At 64.4% G+C, this 20,759-nt stretch overlaps 1 protein-coding gene across 4 annotated transcripts; it reads right to left on the bottom strand.

Moving 5' to 3' along the window:
* Nucleotides 1–7,956: 7,956 nt before the first annotated feature.
* LOC114020571 (trophinin associated protein) lies at nucleotides 7,957–19,210 on the bottom strand. 4 transcript variants are annotated; one of them, XM_043532941.1, is made up of 18 exons: nucleotides 19,050–19,144; nucleotides 18,131–18,141; nucleotides 17,733–18,037; nucleotides 16,291–16,510; nucleotides 15,401–15,570; nucleotides 14,672–14,765; nucleotides 14,301–14,419; nucleotides 13,569–13,777; nucleotides 13,150–13,196; nucleotides 12,390–12,547; nucleotides 11,909–12,002; nucleotides 11,611–11,735; nucleotides 10,975–11,073; nucleotides 10,586–10,660; nucleotides 10,076–10,183; nucleotides 9,557–9,902; nucleotides 9,074–9,285; nucleotides 7,957–8,671 (listed from the first exon to the last, which is right to left on the bottom strand). In XM_043532941.1, exons 3-18 carry the CDS (start codon nucleotides 17,967–17,969, stop codon nucleotides 8,576–8,578), a joined length of 2,409 nt encoding a protein of 802 aa, XP_043388876.1. In that variant the 5' UTR covers nucleotides 17,970–18,037; nucleotides 18,131–18,141; nucleotides 19,050–19,144; the 3' UTR covers nucleotides 7,957–8,575. The 4 variants fall into 4 exon arrangements, with proteins under 4 accessions (XP_043388876.1, XP_043388877.1, XP_037740052.1 ...); XM_043532942.1 differs by having other exon boundaries at nucleotides 9,557–9,704; XM_037884124.2 differs by lacking the exon at nucleotides 18,131–18,141 and having other exon boundaries at nucleotides 17,733–18,023; nucleotides 19,050–19,210.
* Between the last annotated feature and the right edge of the window lie 1,549 nt (nucleotides 19,211–20,759).

Genomic DNA, 20,759 nt, shown 5'->3' with positions numbered 1-20,759 from the left:
CCCGTCGGCCCCCCCCAGCGTGGCCCCGGGGCCCCCCGGAGTGAGCCCGTCGGACCCCCCAGCGTGGCCCCGGGGCCCCCCGGACTGAGCCCGTCGGACCCCCCAGCGTGGCCCCGGGGCCCCCCCAGACTGAGCCCGTCGGCCCCCCCAGCGTGGCCCCGGGACCCCCCCGGACTGAGCCCGTCAGACCCCCCAGCGTGGCCCCGGGGCCCCCTGGACTGAGCCCGTCGGACCCCCCAGCGTGGCCCCGGGGCCCCCCGGAGTGAGCCCGTCGGACCCCCCAGCGTGGCCCCGGGGCCCCCCGGAGTGAGCCCGTCGGACCCCCCAGCGTGGCCCCGGGGCCCCCCGGACTGAGCCCGTCGGACCCCCCAGCGTGGCCCCGGGGCCCCCCCCAGACTGAGCCCGTCGGCCCCCCCAGCGTGGCCCCGGGACCCCCCCGGACTGAGCCCGTCAGACCCCCCAGCGTGGCCCCGGGGCTCTGCTCAGGGAAATGAACTGGGACAGACCCCCGGGGGGGGGCTGTGGGCGGCTGGGTCTAGGGGTGCAGGGGGAATTAGGGGCTCAGGGCATCTGCTCTGGCACCCCCAGACGTTACCAGCCCCTGAAGACATGGGGGGGGGGTGGCTGCAGAGTGGGGGGAGAAAACAAGCTGCGGTGGGGACCCAAACCCACCATCAGCTGGGGGGGTGCTAATGATCTCCTTGCTGGGTGGGGCCCAAGGGGGGACCCTGGGAAGGGAGGGGTCAGGCACAGATGTGGCGTTGGGGTGGGGGGCTGCAGTTCTGAAGGGGCTGGTCTTTCCCATCCCAGGGGCCCTGCCCCTCCTGCCTGTCCCCCTGGGGGGAGGGGATGGCACTGGCAGGCTGGGCAGAAAATTCCCCCCCCCACCCTGAGCCTCTCAATCTCCAGTGACTTGACCCTCATCCAGAACTGGGTGGATGTCAGGAGGGGGACCTGGGGAAACAGCCCCCAGATTCCGAACAGGTCTCGCCTCCTCCTCTGCTCAGATCCTACCCCCAGGGGCAGGAGAGAAGCCTGCCTTCCCCCTAGCATTGGGGTACGAATTGAGCATCCCAGCTCCCCCCACAGCTCACTACCCTTGTACAGAGGCCCCCCAGACCCCAAAGTGGGGAGAACCCCTCCTACCCCTCGTCTCTTCTCCCCAGATTATACTCTGCCACCATTTGCAGCCCCACAAGTCTCTTGCATGAAGGGTTGTGGGGCAGCCCTAGATATTACGATATATAGACTTCGGGGGCTTGCCCACTGGGTATTGCCCAAGGGATGGTCTCATGTCCTATCAACTGGCTGACATGCACCTGTCTGTACATAATCTCGCCACTGCCCCCTGCTGGAGGCCATTGGAGCTGCTTGAGCGTGTGTCATAGACCGTGTATGGCTAAGGGCCGATGGAGAGTCCCCCTCCCAGCCAGCCTTCGGGAGCGGGAGGATCCGAGTCCCTCTGAAGTAATAGAGAGATGGGCCTGGCTGGGCCAGAGGTCTCCCCCATCACAGCTGCCTACTGCAGTGGGGGGCTTCCCTCTGCCCCCATGGCTAGCCGGGGGTGTCACGGAGTCCCTGGGCGATGCTCTGGAACTGCTCCCTACGAAGCCAGGCAGGACTCTGGGGAAGTCTCCTCTCTGGGAGCAGCCTGTCTGCAGGGCACACAGCTCCCCCGGCTTCCACCTTCCCGGGTCTGACCCCGGAGCATTCAGCATCCTCTGCCCCTCCGTGCGCTTCCCCCAGCGAGTCCTCCCAGGCGGGGTCCTGGGGCAGCCAGAGGGTCCTGCCCCCCAACTCCGCAGTCAGATGTGACTCTCAGCCAGCCCGTAAAACAGAAGGTTTATTAGACGACAGGAACATGGTCTAACACAGAGCTTGTAGGTGCAGAGAACAGGACCCCTCAGCTGGGTCCATTTTGGGGGGGGCAGTGAGCCAGACAACCCCATCTGCACTTCACTCCTCATCCCCAGCCAGCCCCAAACTGCCTCCCCTTCCAGCCCCCCGCCCCCGCTTTGTCCCTGTCCCGGGCCAGGAGGTCACCGGATTCCTTTAGCTCTCACCTTGCAGGGGGGAAGGGCCCAGGCCACCAGTGCCCAGGAAACAGGGTGTCGGCCCTTCTCTGTGTCCAGACCCCTGCACACACCTGCCCTCTAGGGCTCTGCAACGATCATACACCCTTACCCCACCCCCTAGATACTTAATAACTGCATAGGGGAAACTGAGGCACCCACACACCATTCAGAGGAAACATTAAGAACAGTCCCGCTTCGTCACAGGGGGTGGGGGCTGTATTGTGGGGGTGGGGCGGGGAGCCTGTGCCACAAGGGCGATGCCCAGACTCTGCCCCAGCATCTTCCTAGCGAGCAACGAAACAGGATGGTTGGGTCAGAGCCAGGCTGCGGCCGAGCCCCTGCGAGACCCCCCCCCCCCACTGCCTTTCCCCTCCGCCGTACACACAACACCCCCTGCCCCCCCACAGCCATTCCCCTCCCCCATACCCACAGCCCCCCACAGCCATTCCCCTCCCCCATACACACAACACTCCCTGCCCCGCATAGCCCCCCACTGCCGTTCCCCCATCACACACAGAGCATCACTGCAAAACTCCACTGCACCCCACAACTGTACCAGCTTACGCCCCACATCCCCCGTCAGATCCTCCCAGACCCGCAGAAACACCCCCGATCGCTGCCCCACTCTCGCCCACCCACCAGCGAACCGCCAGGCCCAGCCGCCCCCGTGGCTCTTCCCTGACAGAGAGACCTGGGCTGGCTCTTTCTGCCCCATGAGCGTGGCAGGGCGTGTGCGTATCACGTGGGTGCTTTGCAGGCACGTGTCTGAGTGAGCACACGTGGATGTGCAGCAGGGGGATGTGCAGGTGTTTGCACGCACATGTGCAAGTATGTTTGCACCTGCACGGGGTGTTCTCCAATTCCCCCGCCTCGATCCATCTTTCCCCTTCACCCCCCATCACCTCAGCCACCCCCCATTGCAGTCTCACCCAGTCTTCAACTCTCCTCCCCCTGCTCCCCTCCCCCCGCTCCCCTCCCCCCATTCCCCAATCTGCCCCGCCTCCTTTGCACACTCAGAAAGGTCACCCCCTGGTGGAAGCTATTCCTCACTGGGCAGCACTGCACTTCTGCGCACACGCACGCTGCCCCCTGCACGCAAGCCCCATGTGCTGGCCGCTCACCGCCCACAGGCCGCGGGAGGGGGCTGTACAGTGACCTGTTGGAACCGTCCAGGGGCCGGGGCACTTCGCTGCGATTAACCCGCCCGGGGCCACTCACACCAGGGGCCCTCGAACCCATGTCTCCGATCGCCAGGCTCTGTGTTTGATCCGCCATTAAAACACTCTGGTTTTGGACTCGCACTTTGGAGGGGTTTTCTCTGTTGCCACAATGCAGTCGTGCACGGGGCTCACTCACCCACCACTGATCTGCAGCCACCTCTGGGGTGAGGCACAGCGGCGGGTTAACAGCCACACTGCAATGCTGCCGGGAAGCGAAGGAGGATCCCGCCTCCAGCTGGAGCCCCGAAGGGAGGGACGATCACCTGAGCTGCGATGCTGGGTCCCAGCCCCGCCCGTGGGCACCAGCTCCCTTGCGGGCCAGCCGGGATCTCTGGGCAGTAACAGAAGCCAGCGCCCAGGATGCGGCAGGTTGGAGGGTGCCAGAGCCCCAGGCTGAGGCCAAGGGGGTTCTGGGCCTGGGCGTGACCCCTCTCGTTAACCCCTTCCTTGCTGCAGGCCTGCCCTCCCTTCCCCCGCCGATGCATTTAACGTGTCACCAAGTCCCTGCTCCTGGATCCTGGCTTCTTCCCTGGCCCGCGAATGCTCATGGCCCCTCCACCCCCACAGAGGTGGCTGCCGGCACTTTAACGCCTTCCTTGCCAGCCCCAGCCGGGGCCTCTCCTGGCTTCTCTGTTTCCCCAGGGTCTGGGGCGCCTCACCTCCCCTTCTCTGACCACTAGGAGTCCTCGCCAAGGAGTGACACATCTGCGGGAAAGGGCACACACAGGGCACTGCTGTTGGGAAGCTTACTGCACTGAGGTCCTGGGCACTGCTGTCAGGAAGCTTGCAGCACCGGAGTCCTGAGTCCAGGACACTGCTGTGGGGAAGTTCACAGTGCTGGGCTCCCACCAGGGCACTGCTGTCAGGGTGATCACAGCTGTAGGAAATCTTTTCCCAGCCTCATCTCCAATTCCAGCCCCTTTGCTTGGCCAATTAGTGTTAATTAACCACACTGGCCAGTGCACGTGTCTGTGGGTGTGAGTGCGACCCTGCATGTGGGGTAGGGGTGCCATACAGCTATGGTGCATCAAGGCACAGGGCTCACCCACCCAGGGTGGAAATGCAGCCACTGCTGGGGTGGGGCAAGGCAGCTGAGCACCAGCTACATTGCACAGGGATGGGCGTGCATCTCACTGGGGTGTTTCTCACAAGATCCCCCCTCGATCCCACCCTGGCCAGATGAGGGGGCAGCCATGGGGAGGGGACCGGGGGCTTTGATGGTGGTGAAAGAAGAGAGGCATAGATGGGGCACTCAGGCACGGCTCTCCCAAGACTCCTCCCCCAATACTGTCTGACGCACCCTGCATCCTGCACTGAGCACCCCTGGGCTTTGGCAGCTCTGAGCCCTGCCGTCTCTCCTGCTCACCCTGCAAACTGCCCCAAGAGAGACAAAGTAACCCCCACCCCCACTGCCACCCAGACTGGGGGGGTGCAGTGCCCCCCCTGGGCCGGTTATAGGGAGGCAGTGTCCTGCTAGGAGAGTTCGGGTCACACACCAGCAGCTGGGCCCCTTGTGCGACCCCCATGCGCTGTATGCAACCCTGCGTCTGGGTGTGGGGTGGGGGGGAGTAGTGTGGCCACCCCCAGCCTGCCCTGAACGGGGAGCATGCCTGCCCGCACGCGTTTGTCTGCATGCACATAGCATGACCTGGCCATCCATGCTCCAGTCACGTTACACACATGTCGTGTCTGTATCCCAACCCCGCCCGTGCATCCCCCTGCCAGTGGGCCCTGCCTAGTGGCCGTGACAGCTCCACGCACATACGTGGTGCCCCAGCGGGACATGCCTGCCCCCCACCGTGTCTGCAGCATGTCAGCAAAGACACCGCTGGCTGTGTGCTACCTGCAGCCCGTCGGGCCCCCCCGGGCGGTGACGCTCTCGGTGCACACGCGTGTGCAGGCAGACAGGCCGCGTGCACACACGGGCCCAGTACCGTGTCCCCCGCCCCCGTCTGTGCCGGCTGGCCCTGTCCCCGCGCTGATGGCTGCCCAGCGGCGCCCGCCTATAACGAGCTCCCCGCCCGCCGCCCCGGGACACCGTAATCGGCAAATCAGGCTGGGAAGGCAGCGCTGAGACAGGCCCCGGGCCCCGCCATTCAACGGGAGTTCACTTTTCAGGTGTCCGTTTCCTCCCCCCAAACCAGCTCCCACCCCCCATCAACCACCCACTCCTGGGCGAGGGGAGGCAGAATGGATAAATGGGGGGGCACGTGCCCACCAGCCCATGTTACAGGGCTGGGACTGGAGGCGGTTTGGGCCAGGGCCGCGCTCTGCTCTGTGTTCGGGTCCTGGTCCTGAGCTGGGGTCCCTGGGTGCTGCCCCAGGAGCTCCCTGCAGCCCCCCAACCCCTCCCACCATGCGGCCCAGGGTCACCACCCTCCCAGCCCGCTCCGTTTCAGGGACACCCTGCAAGCCTCATCTCCCCCCTGCCAGAGGCTGTGTCCCCCCTTCTCCTTTCTCTCACCCAGCCCAGGGTCTCCCTTTCTCCTCCCCTGCCGGGGTGCTGGGTCTGGCCCCCTCTTTCTCCTTCCCTGTGCTGGCAGGGTGGCCCCTGGGCGAACCTGGGTTGGGGCAGTGGGACCCCCCTCCGTGGGTTGTGGAGGAGCTGGGGGGTTGCACAGGAAAGTTTCTGAAAGCTCTCGGCCCTGCCTGCTTGGGCAGTCCCAGGGTTGTGGAGGTGAGGGAGCCCGGCAGGGACCAGTGCGGGGGCAGGAGGATGCATGGGGGTGTTCAGGGCAGCCCCTAGGGACACACTGACCCCCCATTCCTGGTGAACAATGCTCTCAGAGCCCAGCCCCCTCCCTTCCCAGGCAGGCGCGGGGTGGAGGAGGGGGCACCACGCCACACAAACTGAGACGGACTGTGGCTCTCCTGTGGACTCAGACAACTCACGGTGCGTCTCTGCCTCAGTTTCCCCTTTGGGCACAGGGAGGGTATTCCCCCACCTCCTGTGGCTGCTCTGATGAGCCCGGGTTCATTATTCCCCCAGGATGGGGTTGGGATCCTCCCGGTTTTACAGGTGGGGAAAGTGAGGCAGAGGGGGGCAGGGAGGAGGAGAAGAGATGAGAATGGAACCCAGGAGTCCTAGGCCCAGCTCTCCCAGTGCCATGCTCATGCTCTCTGCCCTCGCCCAGCCCAGACAGCTGGCTGCCAGGCCCACCCTTCGCCTGAGACACCCCCAGGGAGCTCTGCCAGCACAGGCCCCCCCAGGTTGCTGCCCCTCATCCCTGGCAGTAACTTACCCCGCTAAACGCCCAGCCAGGGGCTGCTACAGCAGCTTCCCCTCGACAGGCGAGATCTGCCAAAACCCAGGCCCTGCTAAGTGCAGCCAGCTCTGGGCAGAGGCAGGAGCCTGCCCTTACCAGGCACTTTCCCCGGACCCAGCAGGGGGATCAGATGCCCTCCCACTTCCCTCACCCCTGCTCAAAGCTCTGGGAGGCTGTTGAACAGCAGCTGTGCTCCACCCCAGAAGCAGCTGCTGCAGCCCCGTTGCTCCAGGGCCGGGCTGTTATGGAAGGGGCACAGCTGCGAAGGCACTGGAAGTGTAACCACCTGTGACGAAGCGGGACTGTTCTTAATGTTTCCTCTGAATAGTTTGGGGGTGCCTCAGTTTCCCCTAAGCAGTTCTTAAGTATCTAGGGGGTGGGGTAAGCGTGTATGATGGTTGCAGAGCCCTAGAGGGCAGGTGTGTGCAGGGGTCTGGACACAGACAATGGCCGACACCCTGTTTCCTGGTGACTGATGGCCTAGGCCCAGGCCCTTCCCCCCTGCAAGGTGAGAGCTAAAGGGTTGGAGAAAAAAGGAATCAGGTGACCTCCTGGCCCAGGAAAGGGACAAAGCCCAGAGGAGGAGGGGCTGGAGAGGGTTTCAGTTTGGGGCTGGCTGGGACATGGAGTGAAGTGGAGACAGGGTTGTCTGGCTCACTGCCCCCCATAATGGACCCAGCTGAGGGGTCCTGTTCTCTGCACCTACAAGCTCTGTGTTAGACCCTGTTCCTGTCATCTAATAAACCTTCTGTTTTACTGGCTGGCTGAGAGTCCTGTCTGACTGCGGAGTTGGGGGGCAGGACCCTCTGGCTGCCCCAGGACCCCGCCTGAGCGGACTCGCTGGGGGAAGCGCATGGAGGAGCAGAGGAGGCTGAATGCTCCGGGGTCAGACCCAGGAAGGTGGAAGCTGTGTGAGCTGTGTGTCCCGAAGACAGGCTGCTCACAGAAAGGAGACTCCCCCAGAGTCCTGCCTGGGTTTGTAGGGAAGCAGTGCCAGAGCATCGCGCGGGGACTCCGCGACAGCTGGTGGCAGCGGTGGGATGTACTGCACCACACAGATAGTGCTTCCTGCAGTAAGTGACTGGGGAGCAGTAAAACGAAGGGGGATTGATAAGGACCAGGCGTGCTGAAGGTTCAGAGAGGAGCCGTTTTGTGGGGTGGTTAACCCCTGGGAGTGTGTGACCAGCAAGAAGGACTGTGCAGTAATGGAGTCCCCCTGGGGACTGCGGTGAGCAGTCTCAGGGCAGAGGAGCCTGCGGCTTGGCACTGGGAGAGAGAAGGGTGCCTCAGTTTCCCCTATGCAGTTCTTAAGTATCTAGGTGGTGGGATAAGGGCACATGATTGTTGCACAGCTTGTAGGGCCTACAGCAAAACAGGAGACCCTACAACAGCAGCCAAGTGTAAACAATACTTTATTAGGGTGCCATAGTAACAGACAGCTCGTCATTCAAAACGAGTTTGCTGCTTCCCAGCCCCCCGGGCTTTGGGCTGGTAATAAATAGAGAGAGGGGCCGAGGGGGGCTAGGCCCAGGGAGGTCCTAGAGACTTTGCAGGGGTCACTGACGTGCCTGCAGATCACACGGGAAGGCGCAGAGGCTGCGATCCAGGCCGGGTCTGGGAGCTCCGGCACGCAGGTGATGTGACAGGCCCGGCCTGAGCAGCAGCTGGGAGGACGCCAGTAGGGGGCGCCAGAGGCTGCCTTGCTCGCCCCCCAGCGCTCAAGGTGGCGTCTCCAGCAAGGGGTCCGGGGGGGGCTGGCTAGAGAAGCCACCCTCAGGCCAGGAGTCCTGGACAGGCCAGGGTGACGTGGGGCCCGCCTGGTGCCACCGATGTGCCCCTGGAACGAAGAACGGGAGGTGCCCGCCCGGCCCATCCATTGGCATGGGACACAGGTGGGGGGCATGCCAGACCCCACCTGTGCTGGGGGGGAGCCCCTGCCATGACTGCCAGCGGGGAGCAGATCTGTGGCAGGACCTGGGCGGGCACTGGCTCAAGCGGGTCTGGTTCCCCTCCGTCATCTCACGGGCTGGAGCGGCAGGGCTGCCTGTAGGGAACTCCTGGCTTCCCCTGGGGGGCCACCAGGTGCCGGCTGCACGATGGGGATAAAGTGCTGGAGGGGAGAGACTGAGGCTGGGATCTCATCTCATGACATACACTGCCCCCCCCGCCCCCCGTCCCAGTGCCCACAGCTGGGACCCAGGAGTTCTGGGCTCTATGCCCAGCGTGGGGAGGAGAGGGCACTGGAAAGCAGGAGTCCTGGCTCCCAGCATCCACCTCACTAAACCACTAGCTCCTTCTTCCAGGGCCAGGCAGAGAACCCAGGAGTCCTGGTCTCCGCCCCTGCCCCCCGCCCCCCCCCCAACCCACTAGAGTCTGGGAGAGAACCCAGGAGTCCTGACTCAGTTCTTCTTTCTCCAGGGACCAGTTGGTTTGCCACCAGGGCTCAGCCCCCACCCCTCAAATGCCAGAGACCCCAGGGAACAGACACTGAGGGGAAGGGCCAGCGACTCACTGTGGTTTCCTGGGCCTCCAGCAGCGTGGCCACAGGGTCCGTGCAGCAGCGGGGGGCCGGGGCCTGGCTGCCGGGGAGCCGGCCCATGTAGAAGGCACACTCGTCATCCAGGCAGGCCTCTTGGAAGCGCTGGGGGGCGCTGAGCAGGTCCCTGAACCGCTGCTTCACCAGGGCCACGCGGGAGGGGGATGTTGCAGGGGCAGCCCTGGCCCCTGCAGGTGAGAGGGAACGTGAGCCACCTGGGGGGCCTGGAGCCCGCAGTCCGTCCGTCCTGTTCCCCCCCGGGTCCGGCCAGCCACAGGGGCTGCAGAAATGGAGACCTGAACACCCCGGGGCTGGATTGGAGCCAGCGCCCCCTATTGGCCATTTCCCATCAGCTCAGTGGCCAGGTAGCCGGCAGACGGGGACGGGGACAGGGGAGTCCAAAGAAGCCCTGTAGCCCCCGGGGGCACTCGGCGACAGGGTGAAGGAGCCATGTCCTACCTGCAGCACCCCCGCTGGCGGTGGGGGACCTCAGGGAGTGGATGAGAGGGTGGGAGCAGACGGGCCGCTGGGAGGAGAAGGTGAGCGTGGTGCCCGCTGCAGGGAAGGCTGCAGAGCTGGCCGGGGGCATCGTCCTGCTGGCAGGGCCCTGCCCAGGGTCCTGGCACGAAGAGGGGGAGGGGAGTTGCTTCAGCCTGCTGCCGGCTGCTGGCAGGGGAGAGGGCGTGCGGGGGGGCCTGGGCGACGGGGTGCAGGCAGCCAGCAGGCTCTGGAGCTCATCCAGGCTGGAGGAGCCACCCGCCCCCTCCACCTCCTTCCGCAGGAGCCGGGCCAGGAACTCGATGCACTGCCGGGAGGAGAGAGAGAGTCAGAACAGGACCCCCCCAGCCCACCCCCCCAGTATCCGAGGGAGGCCACCCCATCCTCACCACCACGCTGGCCTCTCAGGCCATGCTGCCCCCGGGAGACTGGGGGCTCCCCCCCCGTGCCTGCAGGACCGAGCCAGGCCCCCCCTCCTACCTGCATCTTGCTGCCCCCCTCGCCGGGCCGGGCGAGCGCTTTCCTCACTGACGCTTCCGTGGCCGCCTGGCTCTCCCCGTCCCCGAAGAGCCGCACCACGATCTTCTCCTGGGGGGAGGCACCGTCAGGGGCGTGGGACCAGACCCAGCACAGAACCCCCTCCCCGCTTGCAGGGCCCCTGCCTGAGCTCAGCCCAGACCCTTCCCGGGGGGTGGGGGGGGCATGGAATGATCTTCCCCACAGAAGCTGCAGGACGGTCCAATTCCAACCCCCACCTCAGCACCCCCCCGCCCATGCTCTTTGCCATGGCGGGGCCCAAATTCAGCTAGGATAGAGGATCCTGGAGGGGGGAAGTCACACAGCCCCCAAGACACTGGTCAGACCCCACTGCAGCCCCCTCCCCTCCCAGGGCTGCTGTCCCAGAGTGGGATGGGCTCAGCTGGCATTTGGCCAAAGGAAGGAATCCCCCGGCTGGGTCTCCTCACGCCCCCGCAGCCCCAGGGCACTCACCAAGGGCAGGGCTGACTCATCGGGGTCAGGGCTTCTGGGCTCCGGGGAGAGGCCGCCAGCCCACCTGGCTGGGGTCTAGAAATGGGAACACGGGGTCAGCGAAAGCTTACAGGCAATGGGACATGGCCACCGCCACCACCCCTGCAGACAGGAGCCCGGCTTGTTCTGGGCCTCGGACACCCAGGCTTGGCTCAGCTCTGGGGAGGCAAGGGCTGGCAGAGCCCTGAGCCTGCCTGTCAGCAAGGGGGCACCCCACCCCTCAGACCCTGAGCAGGGCCACTGCTCCCCAACAGCCCAGGAGCCGGGCTCCTCCCCCATCCAGGCACAGCACCCTGGGACCAAGTTGATCTGTCCCTGTTCCTGCCCCCCAAAGCCCCATCCCCACCCACCTGCAGCACTCCCTGTGCCGGGCGCTTGTCCAGGGCCCCCCCGGTGCGGGGCGTGCGGGGGAAGACGGCCAGGCGGCAGGTGGAGAAGCAGGTACGGCGCTGCGAGGGGAGAAGGTTTCATGTGGACAGCGCGCAGCGCATGGGGCTGGGTCTGACTGGGGCTGCCCCCACCCCACACCCCAGGGAACAGACCCTGCACGGACTGGCCAGGGTCTCCTTGGGCTCCCCTGGCTGGAGAGCCAGGCACTGCAGTGAGTCCATCCTAGGACACGTGGACACGGCCCCAGGCCGGGCTGAACAGGGCCCAGCCTGGCAGCCCCCTGCCTCACAGACAGGGGAGGGACCAGTGAGTGCAGCCCAGCCAAGGAGAGAACCCAGGAGTCCTGGCTCCCAGCCCCGCCCAACCCACTAGATTCCCCTCCCTGAGCGGGGGACAGAACCCACAAGTCCTGGCTCCCAGCCCCCCAGCTGTAACTCCTAGGCAGGCCCCAGGGGACGCCTGGGTCCCATCTATGGGTCATGTTTGGTGAGGGTGGGGACCAGCTGAGCAGAGGGCAGGTCCGGGTGACAGGAGCTGCTCAGACCAACCCCTCCCTGAGGAGATTCCCACCCCCTGACCCACCCAAGGGTACAAACCAGGGACTGGGGCTGCGTGACGGGCACCCTCCTGGCGGAGCCAAAGGGCGAAGAGCGGCTGATCTCCCGGGTCCTGGGCGTGCCAGCCAGCTGGGCTGCTTGGAGGCCATCCGGGGCCTCAGCACCTGGAGAGAAGGGGAGGCCGAAGGCAGTGAACCCTGGCACCAATTCCCCCCCACCCCCAGGACTTGTGGCTCCTGCATAGGAAGGAGCCCCCAGAGCCCAAGCACAAACAGACCCTCCCCCATCTGCTCCCACCCCCCACGCTGGATCCCAGGAGCAGGGGAGGGGTCTGTACCTTTAAGTCCCCGTGTGGAGTAGCAGGAGGCACGGCCAAAGTCGCCTTTTGGGGGGACGCTGATCTGAGGTCTCAGCAGCGAGGTCCTGCTGCCCTGAGGGGGAGAGAAAAGGCCACCTCAGGCCCCTCTGCTCTGCAGATGGCAAGGGCAGGGTGCTGAGCCCCTGTGGGCAGAGGCCAGGGCCAGGCACACCTCAAACCCCTGTGTTGGGCTGCTGCTACCCTGCCCACCTCTCAGCAGCCGGGGCTGCACCTAACCCCATCACCGCAGGCACTGGCTGGGCCAAGCTACGGCTGGAGGGGCCAGCCCAGCTGCTGGAATCCCCTCCTCCTGCCTCACTGGTGCCAGCCCCCCGGGTGTGGATCCCACAAAGCGCCGGGCAGAGGAAGTGCCCCCAGCACCGGCTGCCCCAGATAGGAGACATGATCCCAACAAGGACCAAGCCACAAGGCCAGGCTTCGAGACCCCTGAACAGCTCACCGTGGGGCTCCCCTGAGTGGAGGGCGGGACGCCCCGCAGCCCCTTCACTGGCACTCTCCGAGCCAAACTGAGCTTCCCCGTGGGCCCCAGGGCAGCGTGGCTCAGTCCCACGTTGGAGAGGACGCTGGCCAGGGCATCCAGGTCCGGCACAAACTCCTCTGCAGGGACGGGGGAGAGGAGACTGTCAGCAACTGGCTCGGTAGGAGTCCGGTTTGGTTTACATTTCTGATGGCTAATGTCAATGTTTTTAAGCGTTTTTCCCTATTTCCAGCGATTTAAATGGTCTGACCCTGCAGCTCTGAAAATAGCGGAGCGGAGACAGTACACGTTGAGATTCAAAACTTTTATAACGCTTAAAACACAAACTATGGACATCACACGCCCAGCCCTGCCAAGGAAGGGCCAGACGGCGGCTCTGGCTGGCCACACTTCCAATGGGTGGCGTGTTCGTGGATTCCAGTGAAATACACGTCCTGACACTGACTGATATCAATCTAACCCCTCCAAGCCTGGTCGTCAGCCATGGGGGGCGGGGGCCGGGGGGGGCACGACAAGGGCATCACGGTAGCCTGTGAAGTGCCCGACATTGCATCACTCATAAGACGAGATGGAATTTGGGCTGGGCTGGGCAGGGGAGTCAGGACTCCTAGGTTCTATCCCAGCTCTGGGAGGTGAGTGGGGTCTGGTGGGTTAGAGCAGGGGGTGCTGGGAGTCAGGACTCCTGGGATCTATTCCAGGCTTACGGGACATGGGCTCTTACCTGTCTCTGATGCTCCCATGGGATCCGTCCTTGAGGGTGAGCTGCTGCTGAAGCAGAGAAAACAGGGGCTGCTCATTCCCCACCCCTGCCGACTAGGGCAGGTGCAGGGCACTGTTTGCCACCCGAGTCCCAGGCTCCCCTGCCCCTTGGGTCTGAACCCCCCGGCTCAGGATCCCAGCAGGGGGCAGAGGTCTGTGTGTAGAGAGTTGGCCGGGTGTCAGCACAGGGCCCCCCCTGTATAATCCATCATAACCTGGCTCCAGACGAGGCGACGGGGCCAGTGCCGGCTGCAGAGACTCCTTGGGAATGCCAGGTACATGCTGTGCACCCCCAGCCGATCACGGAGCCACGAGAGCTGCGATGGGCGGTTAATGGTATGTTCCTCCCCCGTACCCGTTAATGGCGCGCTCCCCTGTCACCTGTGGGCTGCACTCTGCCCCCCAGTGCCAGCCTTGCCCCCTTTGCCATCGCTCAAGGACCCCGGCCTGCCATTGCTGGACTGGTCCCTGGTTCCACCGGCTTCCTGGCTCTTGGCTGGTTCACTCTGCATCGCCATGGCAATGGGATGCGGGCGCCCCCGACACGCCTCCTTCGCCCCTGCGCCCAGTCTCTGCAGAGCGGGGTGCCCCTGGCGCCGAGAGAAACCTGGTTCAAGGGGGGCTGGGCAGGCACATGGTACCCACAGCGCCCTGCCCCCAACTGAAGGAACTGGAGCATCCGAGCCACCCTGGAGACGGGCACCCCATCACCCACGGAACACACCCAGCCCCATGGTGACCCACCCTGAGGGGCCGCGGGAGCGGCAGGCACCAGTCGCTGGGGGGGAGGCAGCTGGCCCAGGCCAGGTGTGGACTAGAGCGGGTTCTGGAGCAGAGGAACCCAGTGCCGTGGGCTGCGCAGGGAACGAGGCTAATACGAGGAGTCCCCTGCACCCTTCCCTCCCCGAGTCCCCTCCCAGCTGTCAGCCCCAGGGTGCCTCCTTAAGCACTGGAGGCAGTCAGCCCCCTCCAGCACCGGCCCCTCTGCAGCGGGGCATTGCCAGCTGGAGCTGGGACTTAGTGCAGCCCCTCCAAACCCTGTGGGTGCCCCACTGCCCTCCGATGGCATCTCCAGCCAGGCAGAGAGGAAGGTTGGAGCCAGCCAGCACTCACCGCGGGCTGGGCACGGGACCCCAGGTCCCTCAGTGTCGCTGACAGGGCCTGGATCTGCTGAGATTTAAGGAGCAGGCCACGGTGCTGAGCAGGATCCTGTGTGGCTCGACGAGCTGCATCTGGGGGCCGGAGCAGAGAGGGCAGGAGTCAGGCGGCGAGCCGAGAGCGGACCCGGGGAGCAATCAACGCTATATTAATGACGCCAAAGGGTCCAGGATCAGCAGATGCTGCCAGGCTCCCTTCCCGTCTCCCCCACGCAGGCAGCTTCCTGCAGCAAGAGGTCACCTTCTGGGGAAGCTACTCCTGCATTGCACCATCCACCTTACCCAGGGCCACCCGGGCCCCCAGCTGCAGGAGCCAGGGGGCTGTACCTTTAGCTGTCAGCCGGGAGAAGCAGGAGGTGCGGGCTGGATCCGGGCACAAGGCAGGGGTCCCCGAGGCCACGTACAGGGAACCACACCCAGTCTGGGGGAAAGAGAGAAGCAGCCAGGGAGGCCAGTTAGGAAAGTGGGTCCCAGACCCACCCCTTACTAAAGCCCTAGTGCGAGGGGGCTGCAAGCTCGCTGTGTTCAGGAGAAAAGCAGAGAAGTCAGAACTTCATCAAAGCAATTTACAGACAAAGGAGCTCAGACCTCAGCCCACTGTAGAAAGAGGCCATCATCTCCCTCTTACACATGGGGAAACCGAGACAACGTAGCCAGTTAGGAATAGAACCCAGGACTCCCACCTCCACGACCCCACTCTGCGCCCAGAACCGGGGGTAGTACCCAGGAGTCCTAGTGTCCAGGCCCTTCCTTGCCCTAGCCCACTGGACCCTGCTCTCCTCCCAGAGCTGGGGTAGAACCCAGGAGTCCTAGCACCAAGCCCCCCACTCCCCCGCCCCCGCTTACAAGGAGGACAATTTGTTAATAGTTTTCATCATAACACTGTCCCTTTAAAAGAAGAGTCCCCTCCCTCCATGGCCCATCAGCACGAGCTGATGAGCTACCGCAGGACCTGTGCTGACCCTAGCCAGGTGGATCCACAACAGGGCGGGCCAGCCAGCCACAGCGTAAGCAGGGAGCTGGTTCCACAGCTGGGCCCGGGATGACAGGACTTACCCGTGCAGACCCGCTGGCAAGGACCGAGTTGCCCCTGCTCCCCCTCAGAGGGACCCGCCGGGCAAGGCTGGGTTTCCTGGCCACACCCAGCGTGCTGTTTGCCAGCCCCACATTGGAGAGGATGCTGGCCAAAGCCGCCGGGTCAGCCACGAACTCCACTGGGTCAACTTCTGCAAGAGATACCATGGTGGTCAAGGGGCCGAAACGGAACCACTAAGCCACAGGTAGCTTGGCCCCCCACATCCTGTGATCTTAGCCCGTCTTTCATCCTGAAGGACCCCAAAATGCTTTACAAGATCACCTCGCTCTGAAATGCGGCCAGCTCTGGGGCAGAGTGGTGCCGCCAGGTCACAGTGCAGAGCAACACTGCAGGACTAGACAGCAAAGAATCCCGAAGGCAGCCGACATTGCCAGGGCAATGAATGCACTTACCGGAGCTGCGCTAGGACACGTGGCCCAATGCCCAATGAAACGCCAGGGTTCTGGGCCTGGGCACTTGGGAAATGTGCCGTGGCACCTGGCAGAGGTAGCCAGTCCCTGGGCCTCACCACTCCTCAGAAAGATGGTACTCCAACTGCACTGTGCCCCAGGGGACTGTGCTCAGCAGCCCCCTACCCTGTTCCTCCAGCTGAGCACCCCAGGCCCACACTGGGGGACCAGGGCCAGCACTGACTCAGTGGGAAGAGCCCCAAGTACAAGTTGCCAGGAGAGTTTCCTGCAGCAACCAGTTGTCTCTCCAGGTCTCCCATCCACACGGTGTCCAGGCTCAGTCCTGCTTAGCTTGTGAGAGCATCACAGCAGGAGACAGATGTCAGGAAAGGAGCCTGGGGCCCCCTGCTGGCAGAGCCTGGGACTGCACCAGCACTGGTTTTCAGCACGAGAGCCGGTACCTTTGCCCCTGGGGAGGCTGGTGCCTGGTGTGGTCTTCTGGGCTGCTGCCCCCAGGTGTATCTCCTCCAGGGGGCCTCTGGGCTGGCTTCTGCCCAGCGGCTCCGGGGATCCTGCCGGTGGCTCCGTGGCTGCAGCCATATCAATGTGGAACTTGTCCCCTTTGCAGGTCAGGTTAAAGGGACAGGTCTGCGGACAGGGCTTCTTACCGGCAGCCTTCCCCTGGCAGGACAGAAAGACAGTCACCTGGGAGATGAAGGCATGCAGAGTGCGAACGCTGCACATCCCACGAGCACGGCAGCACAGACAGCGAGACCCAGCTGAGGCGAGTGCCATCCACACCTGATCCCCCAGGGACACCCCAACACGGCTTTGTGCACCCAAGCAGCATCTCCCATGTCTACGCTGCTATCGAGTGTCGGACCCTGCTGACTCCCCACTGCCAGAGCCCTTCCCCAGGGCCGGAGCCTTTCGCTGCCAGGCGTACCTACACCGCAGCGACAAGCATGGACGCGGCATGGGGCACCGTGCGTCGTGCCTGTCCTCTACCTACTGCCATAAGCGTAAGGAGCAAGAGACGCATCCCCATTAGAGAGGGAAACTGAGGCACTAGGCGGGGAAGCATCTTGCCTGACATCACACATCAGTCACAGAGGTGGGAATGGAACCCAGGAGGCCTGACTCCCAGCCGATGTCCTAACCACTACACCACACTCCCTGTCCCAAAGACAGCTACGGAACCCAGGGGCTTGTCTCCCCTGCTCTTATCCACTACTTTCTCCACACACCCCTTTTCTCGTTTTAGTAAAGATTTTGGTCCCATACCAGTGTCAAACCACGGGCACGCCCCCACAGCCTATGATCACCTTGTTGCTCCAGGGCTATAATCACCCGAAGCTGCAACACAAGAAATGTGGGCTATTTTGTGCCTTGGAGCACAGCATCCCAGTGGAAGGGGGGCTCGGAGCACCCTGCCAGCTGACCCCAGCTCTTCTCAGTGATGCTCCCAGTGGATCACAGCCGTGGCCATATGACCCGGAGAGGGGGCATCGGCTAGAACATTGGACCAGCCAGGATCAGATGCACCAGAGTCAGATTATCTGCTAACAATGTGCTGGGCAGTTAAGGCACTTCACGCCGCGCTCCCGGGGGCTTGGGGCACCAGAGTTTGCCCTGCCCCGTTAAAGGGGGCTGTGGATCAGCAGGAGCACACAGGCACCAGCACCCTGTTTCGGAAGCGAGCACATTCCAAGCGAGCCGAGCATACCAGCTCCCGCGCCCAAGAGGGGTCTAGACTCCACAGTGGCACAGGCCCCTGCTGTGTGTCTCGGCCGTGCCCCAGCTCTCTCCTCCTCTCTCCAGCTCTTTCCATGCAGCTCTCTCCAGAGCACAGGGACCAGCCAACAAATGGTGCTTCGAGGCCGGCCCCTCACCCTCCATTCACCTTCTGGAACTGGCTCTCCCAGGCCTGGTGCAGCTGCTGGAAGTCCGGGGGCAGGCGGCTTTTGGACAGGACAGGGATCTTGCTGCGGCTCCGCGTGTCTGACCCATCCCAGGCAGAGGGCTCGTTCTCCTTTCCCAGCTGCGGTTCGCTCCTGTCCAGGGAGCAGCTCCCTTTCCATTTGCCCCGAGGTGGGTGGGCAAAGGAAGCCCATTCCGGACTCTTCCCGACCTGGGCCATTTTTGACAGCTGCACCAAGCAAAGTCACTGCAGCGCCTTTCCTGGCATTTGCACCTGGAGGAAGAGAAAAAAGAACAGGAGGACTTGTGGCACCTTAGAGACTAACAAATTTATTTAAACATAAGCTTTCGTGAGCTACAGCTCACTTCATCGGAAGAGAAGCTCCCAGGAGCTGAAGAGGGTGTAACACGCAGAGCATGTAACCACCTCCCCACCACGCCAGAGGAGACCCACTGCTGGGCTCTTCAATCCAGCCCCCTGGCTAGACCTGAGCTGGCAGCACTAGCCCATGGGGAATTCCCTCCCGAGCCGGCTGGGGACTGGCTACAGGCCCAGAGCAATGACCCCGTGTGGCCGGATCCTGGCCACGGCAGAGTCTGCCCCAGTTCACTCGCCCATTTCATGCTGCGGCGCACGGAGCCCATCACCGCTGGGCAGCCAGGGAGCTGCACGGCTAGTGAAGGGTCAACACCAGCCACAGGCTCTCCGGCCCGTGCAGAATGCCACCAGCCCCGGCCCCAGGGGAGGCTCACCCGCTCCCCAAGGGCCGAGGCCAACAAGTCCCTGCAGTTCGCACCCACTTGCAACCTCTGCCCGACCGTCTCCTCCGTGCCGCCCACCACATTGTCCCCTGCCCCAGCTCTGCACAATCCACTACTGCCCCCCACCCATACCCCCCCCTGCTGGCCCCCAGGCCCCCCCCCGCTGGTCCCCAGGGGGCCCCCTACTGGGCAACAGCCCAGAGAATCCCCCACCCCACTGCTCTCAGGGAACCCCACCTCCCCCCACAGGGAAACCCCTCCAGGGACGCATCCAACCACGACAGCCCCCAGAACCCCCCCCCCCAACTACCCTCCTAGGCCCCCACCCCCAGGCCCCCCCATGGACACCTCATCCCCAAACACCCCCCATGCCAGGAACCCCCGGGGGGGCCCCCCCTCTACTGCCCCCGACTCGGGAGCCTCAGGCCAGGGACCCCCCCTTTGCCCCCCAGGCCAGGGCCCCCCCTCCGGGCCCCCCCGAGGCAGGGAGCCCCCCCATAAGCCCAGGGCCCCGCCCCCGCGGACTCCCCCACCCCACCTGTTCCCGGTTGATTCGGTTGCGTCCGCCCCGCTCAGCCCAGCGGCTCGGGGCCAGGCGGCAGCTCCCCGCCGGTTTGTAAAATACCAAGGGCGCTGATTGGCCACCTGCCTCCGCCTGGGGGGCGGGGTCGATCGTAGAGCGAGCCAATCGGGAGCAAGGGAGGCGGGGCCAGGGCGACGCAAGGCGTAGGGCGGAGCTGCGGTGACTGATTGGTCGGCGCTGTCCGCCCCTCCCACCGCCCTCCTCCCGTTCCGGCCTACAGGCGCGCGGGGGGCGGGACAAGGTCGCCCAGCGGAAGTCGACGATCTCGCGAGATCTGAGCTGAAGGGAGCTGGGGTGTAGAGACCATAGAGAAGGGCGTGGGTAGAGCGGCGGGGGGATGCGCCGGGTGGGGTGGGAGAAGAGCTGAGGCCCCCCCCCATGTCTTGGGGCCCGGCTCCAGGTCACGCCAAGGGGCCACAGGGGGTCACGGGGTCCCCGGGCGATGCTCTGGACCTGCTCCCCGTGAAGCCAGGCAGGACTCTGGGGAGTCTCCTCTCAGGGAGCAGCCTGTCTGCAGGACACACAGCTCCCCCGGCTCCACCTTCCTCGGTCTGACCTCGGAGCCTCCAGCCTCCTCTGCCCCTCCGTGCGCTTCCCCCAGCCAGTCCGCCCAGGCGGGGTCCTGGGGCAGCCAGAGGGTCCTGCCCCCCAACTCCGCAGTCAGACGGGACTCTCAGCCAGCCAGTAACACAGAAGGTTTAGTAGACGACAGGGACATGACCTAGCACAGAGCTTGTAGATGCAGAGAACAGGACCCTCAGCCGGGTCCATTTTGGGGGGCAGTGAGCCAGACAACCCCGTCTGCCCTTCACTCCTCGTCCCCAGCCAGCCCCAAACTGAAACTCCCCCTCCAGCCCCCCCTCCTCTGGGCTTTGTCCCTGTCCCGGGCCAGGAGGTCACCGGATTCCTTTGTTCTCCAGCCCTTTAGCTCTCACCTTGCAGGGGGGAAGGGCCCAGGCCATCAGTGGCCAGGAAACAGGGTGTCGGCCATTCTCTGTGTCCAGACCCCTGCACACACCTGCCCTATAGGGCTCCGCAACGATCATACACCCTCATCCCACCCCCTAGATACTCAAGAACTGCATAGGGGAAACCGAGGCACCCCCACACTATTCAGGGGAAACATTAAGAACAGTCCCAGTTCATCACACAGGGGTCACGGCCCAGCTCCAGGTCACACCAAGGGGTCACAGCCCTAGCTCCAGGTCACGCCAAGGGGTCACAGGGCTCAGGGCCCAGCTCCTGGTCACATTGCAGCATCATGCCAGTGGGCCAGGCCCTGGCACTGGGCCATGCCAGACACTCCCCATGGTTCTCAGTCACTGGCTGGTGCCCATCCTGCTGTGAGGTCGCCCCTTGGCTAGCTCCACCAGGTCAGACGGCAGCGTCGTGCCATGGTGCCAGGTCATACCATGATGCGAGGTCTTGGCAACCAGGCACAGCTTGACACAGCCAAAAGGACACCCCTATGGCACTGCTGTTCCCACAGATCACCCCTGTGCGCCTGGATCGCACTGTGCAGCATGGTCACAGCTTACTCCGCGGTCCGCCTGGATTCCTACATGACATCCCCTCCCTGGAAGCGGGGAGCTGGCCAGGGCCGAGAGCTGCAGTGGAAGGGGTGAACAGGCACTAATGCCTGTGGGGCCCTACCCTGAATCCAGC

The sequence above is a fragment of the Chelonia mydas genome, chromosome 20 (genome assembly GCF_015237465.2).
Source record: "Chelonia mydas isolate rCheMyd1 chromosome 20, rCheMyd1.pri.v2, whole genome shotgun sequence".
Lineage (NCBI taxonomy): Eukaryota > Metazoa > Chordata > Testudines > Cheloniidae > Chelonia > Chelonia mydas.
The sequence above is the reverse complement of the archived record's forward strand: the minus strand, read 5'-3'. Positions and strand labels throughout refer to the sequence as shown.

Bases quoted from the DNA above. Each gene is read 5' to 3' on its own strand.
- LOC114020571 (XM_037884124.2), bottom strand. From the start codon at position 17,969: ATGGCCCAGGTCGGGAAGAGTCCGGAATGGGCTTCCTTTGCCCACCCA. The intron at 10,661-10,974 runs GTGGGTGGGGAT...TCCCATTTCTAG, and splicing joins CGGCACAGGGAGTGCTGCAG to ACCCCAGCCAGGTGGGCTGG. The intron at 9,286-9,556 runs GTAGGACATGGC...TCTCACCTGCAG, and splicing joins CGCCAGCGGGGGTGCTGCAG to GGGCCAGGGCTGCCCCTGCA.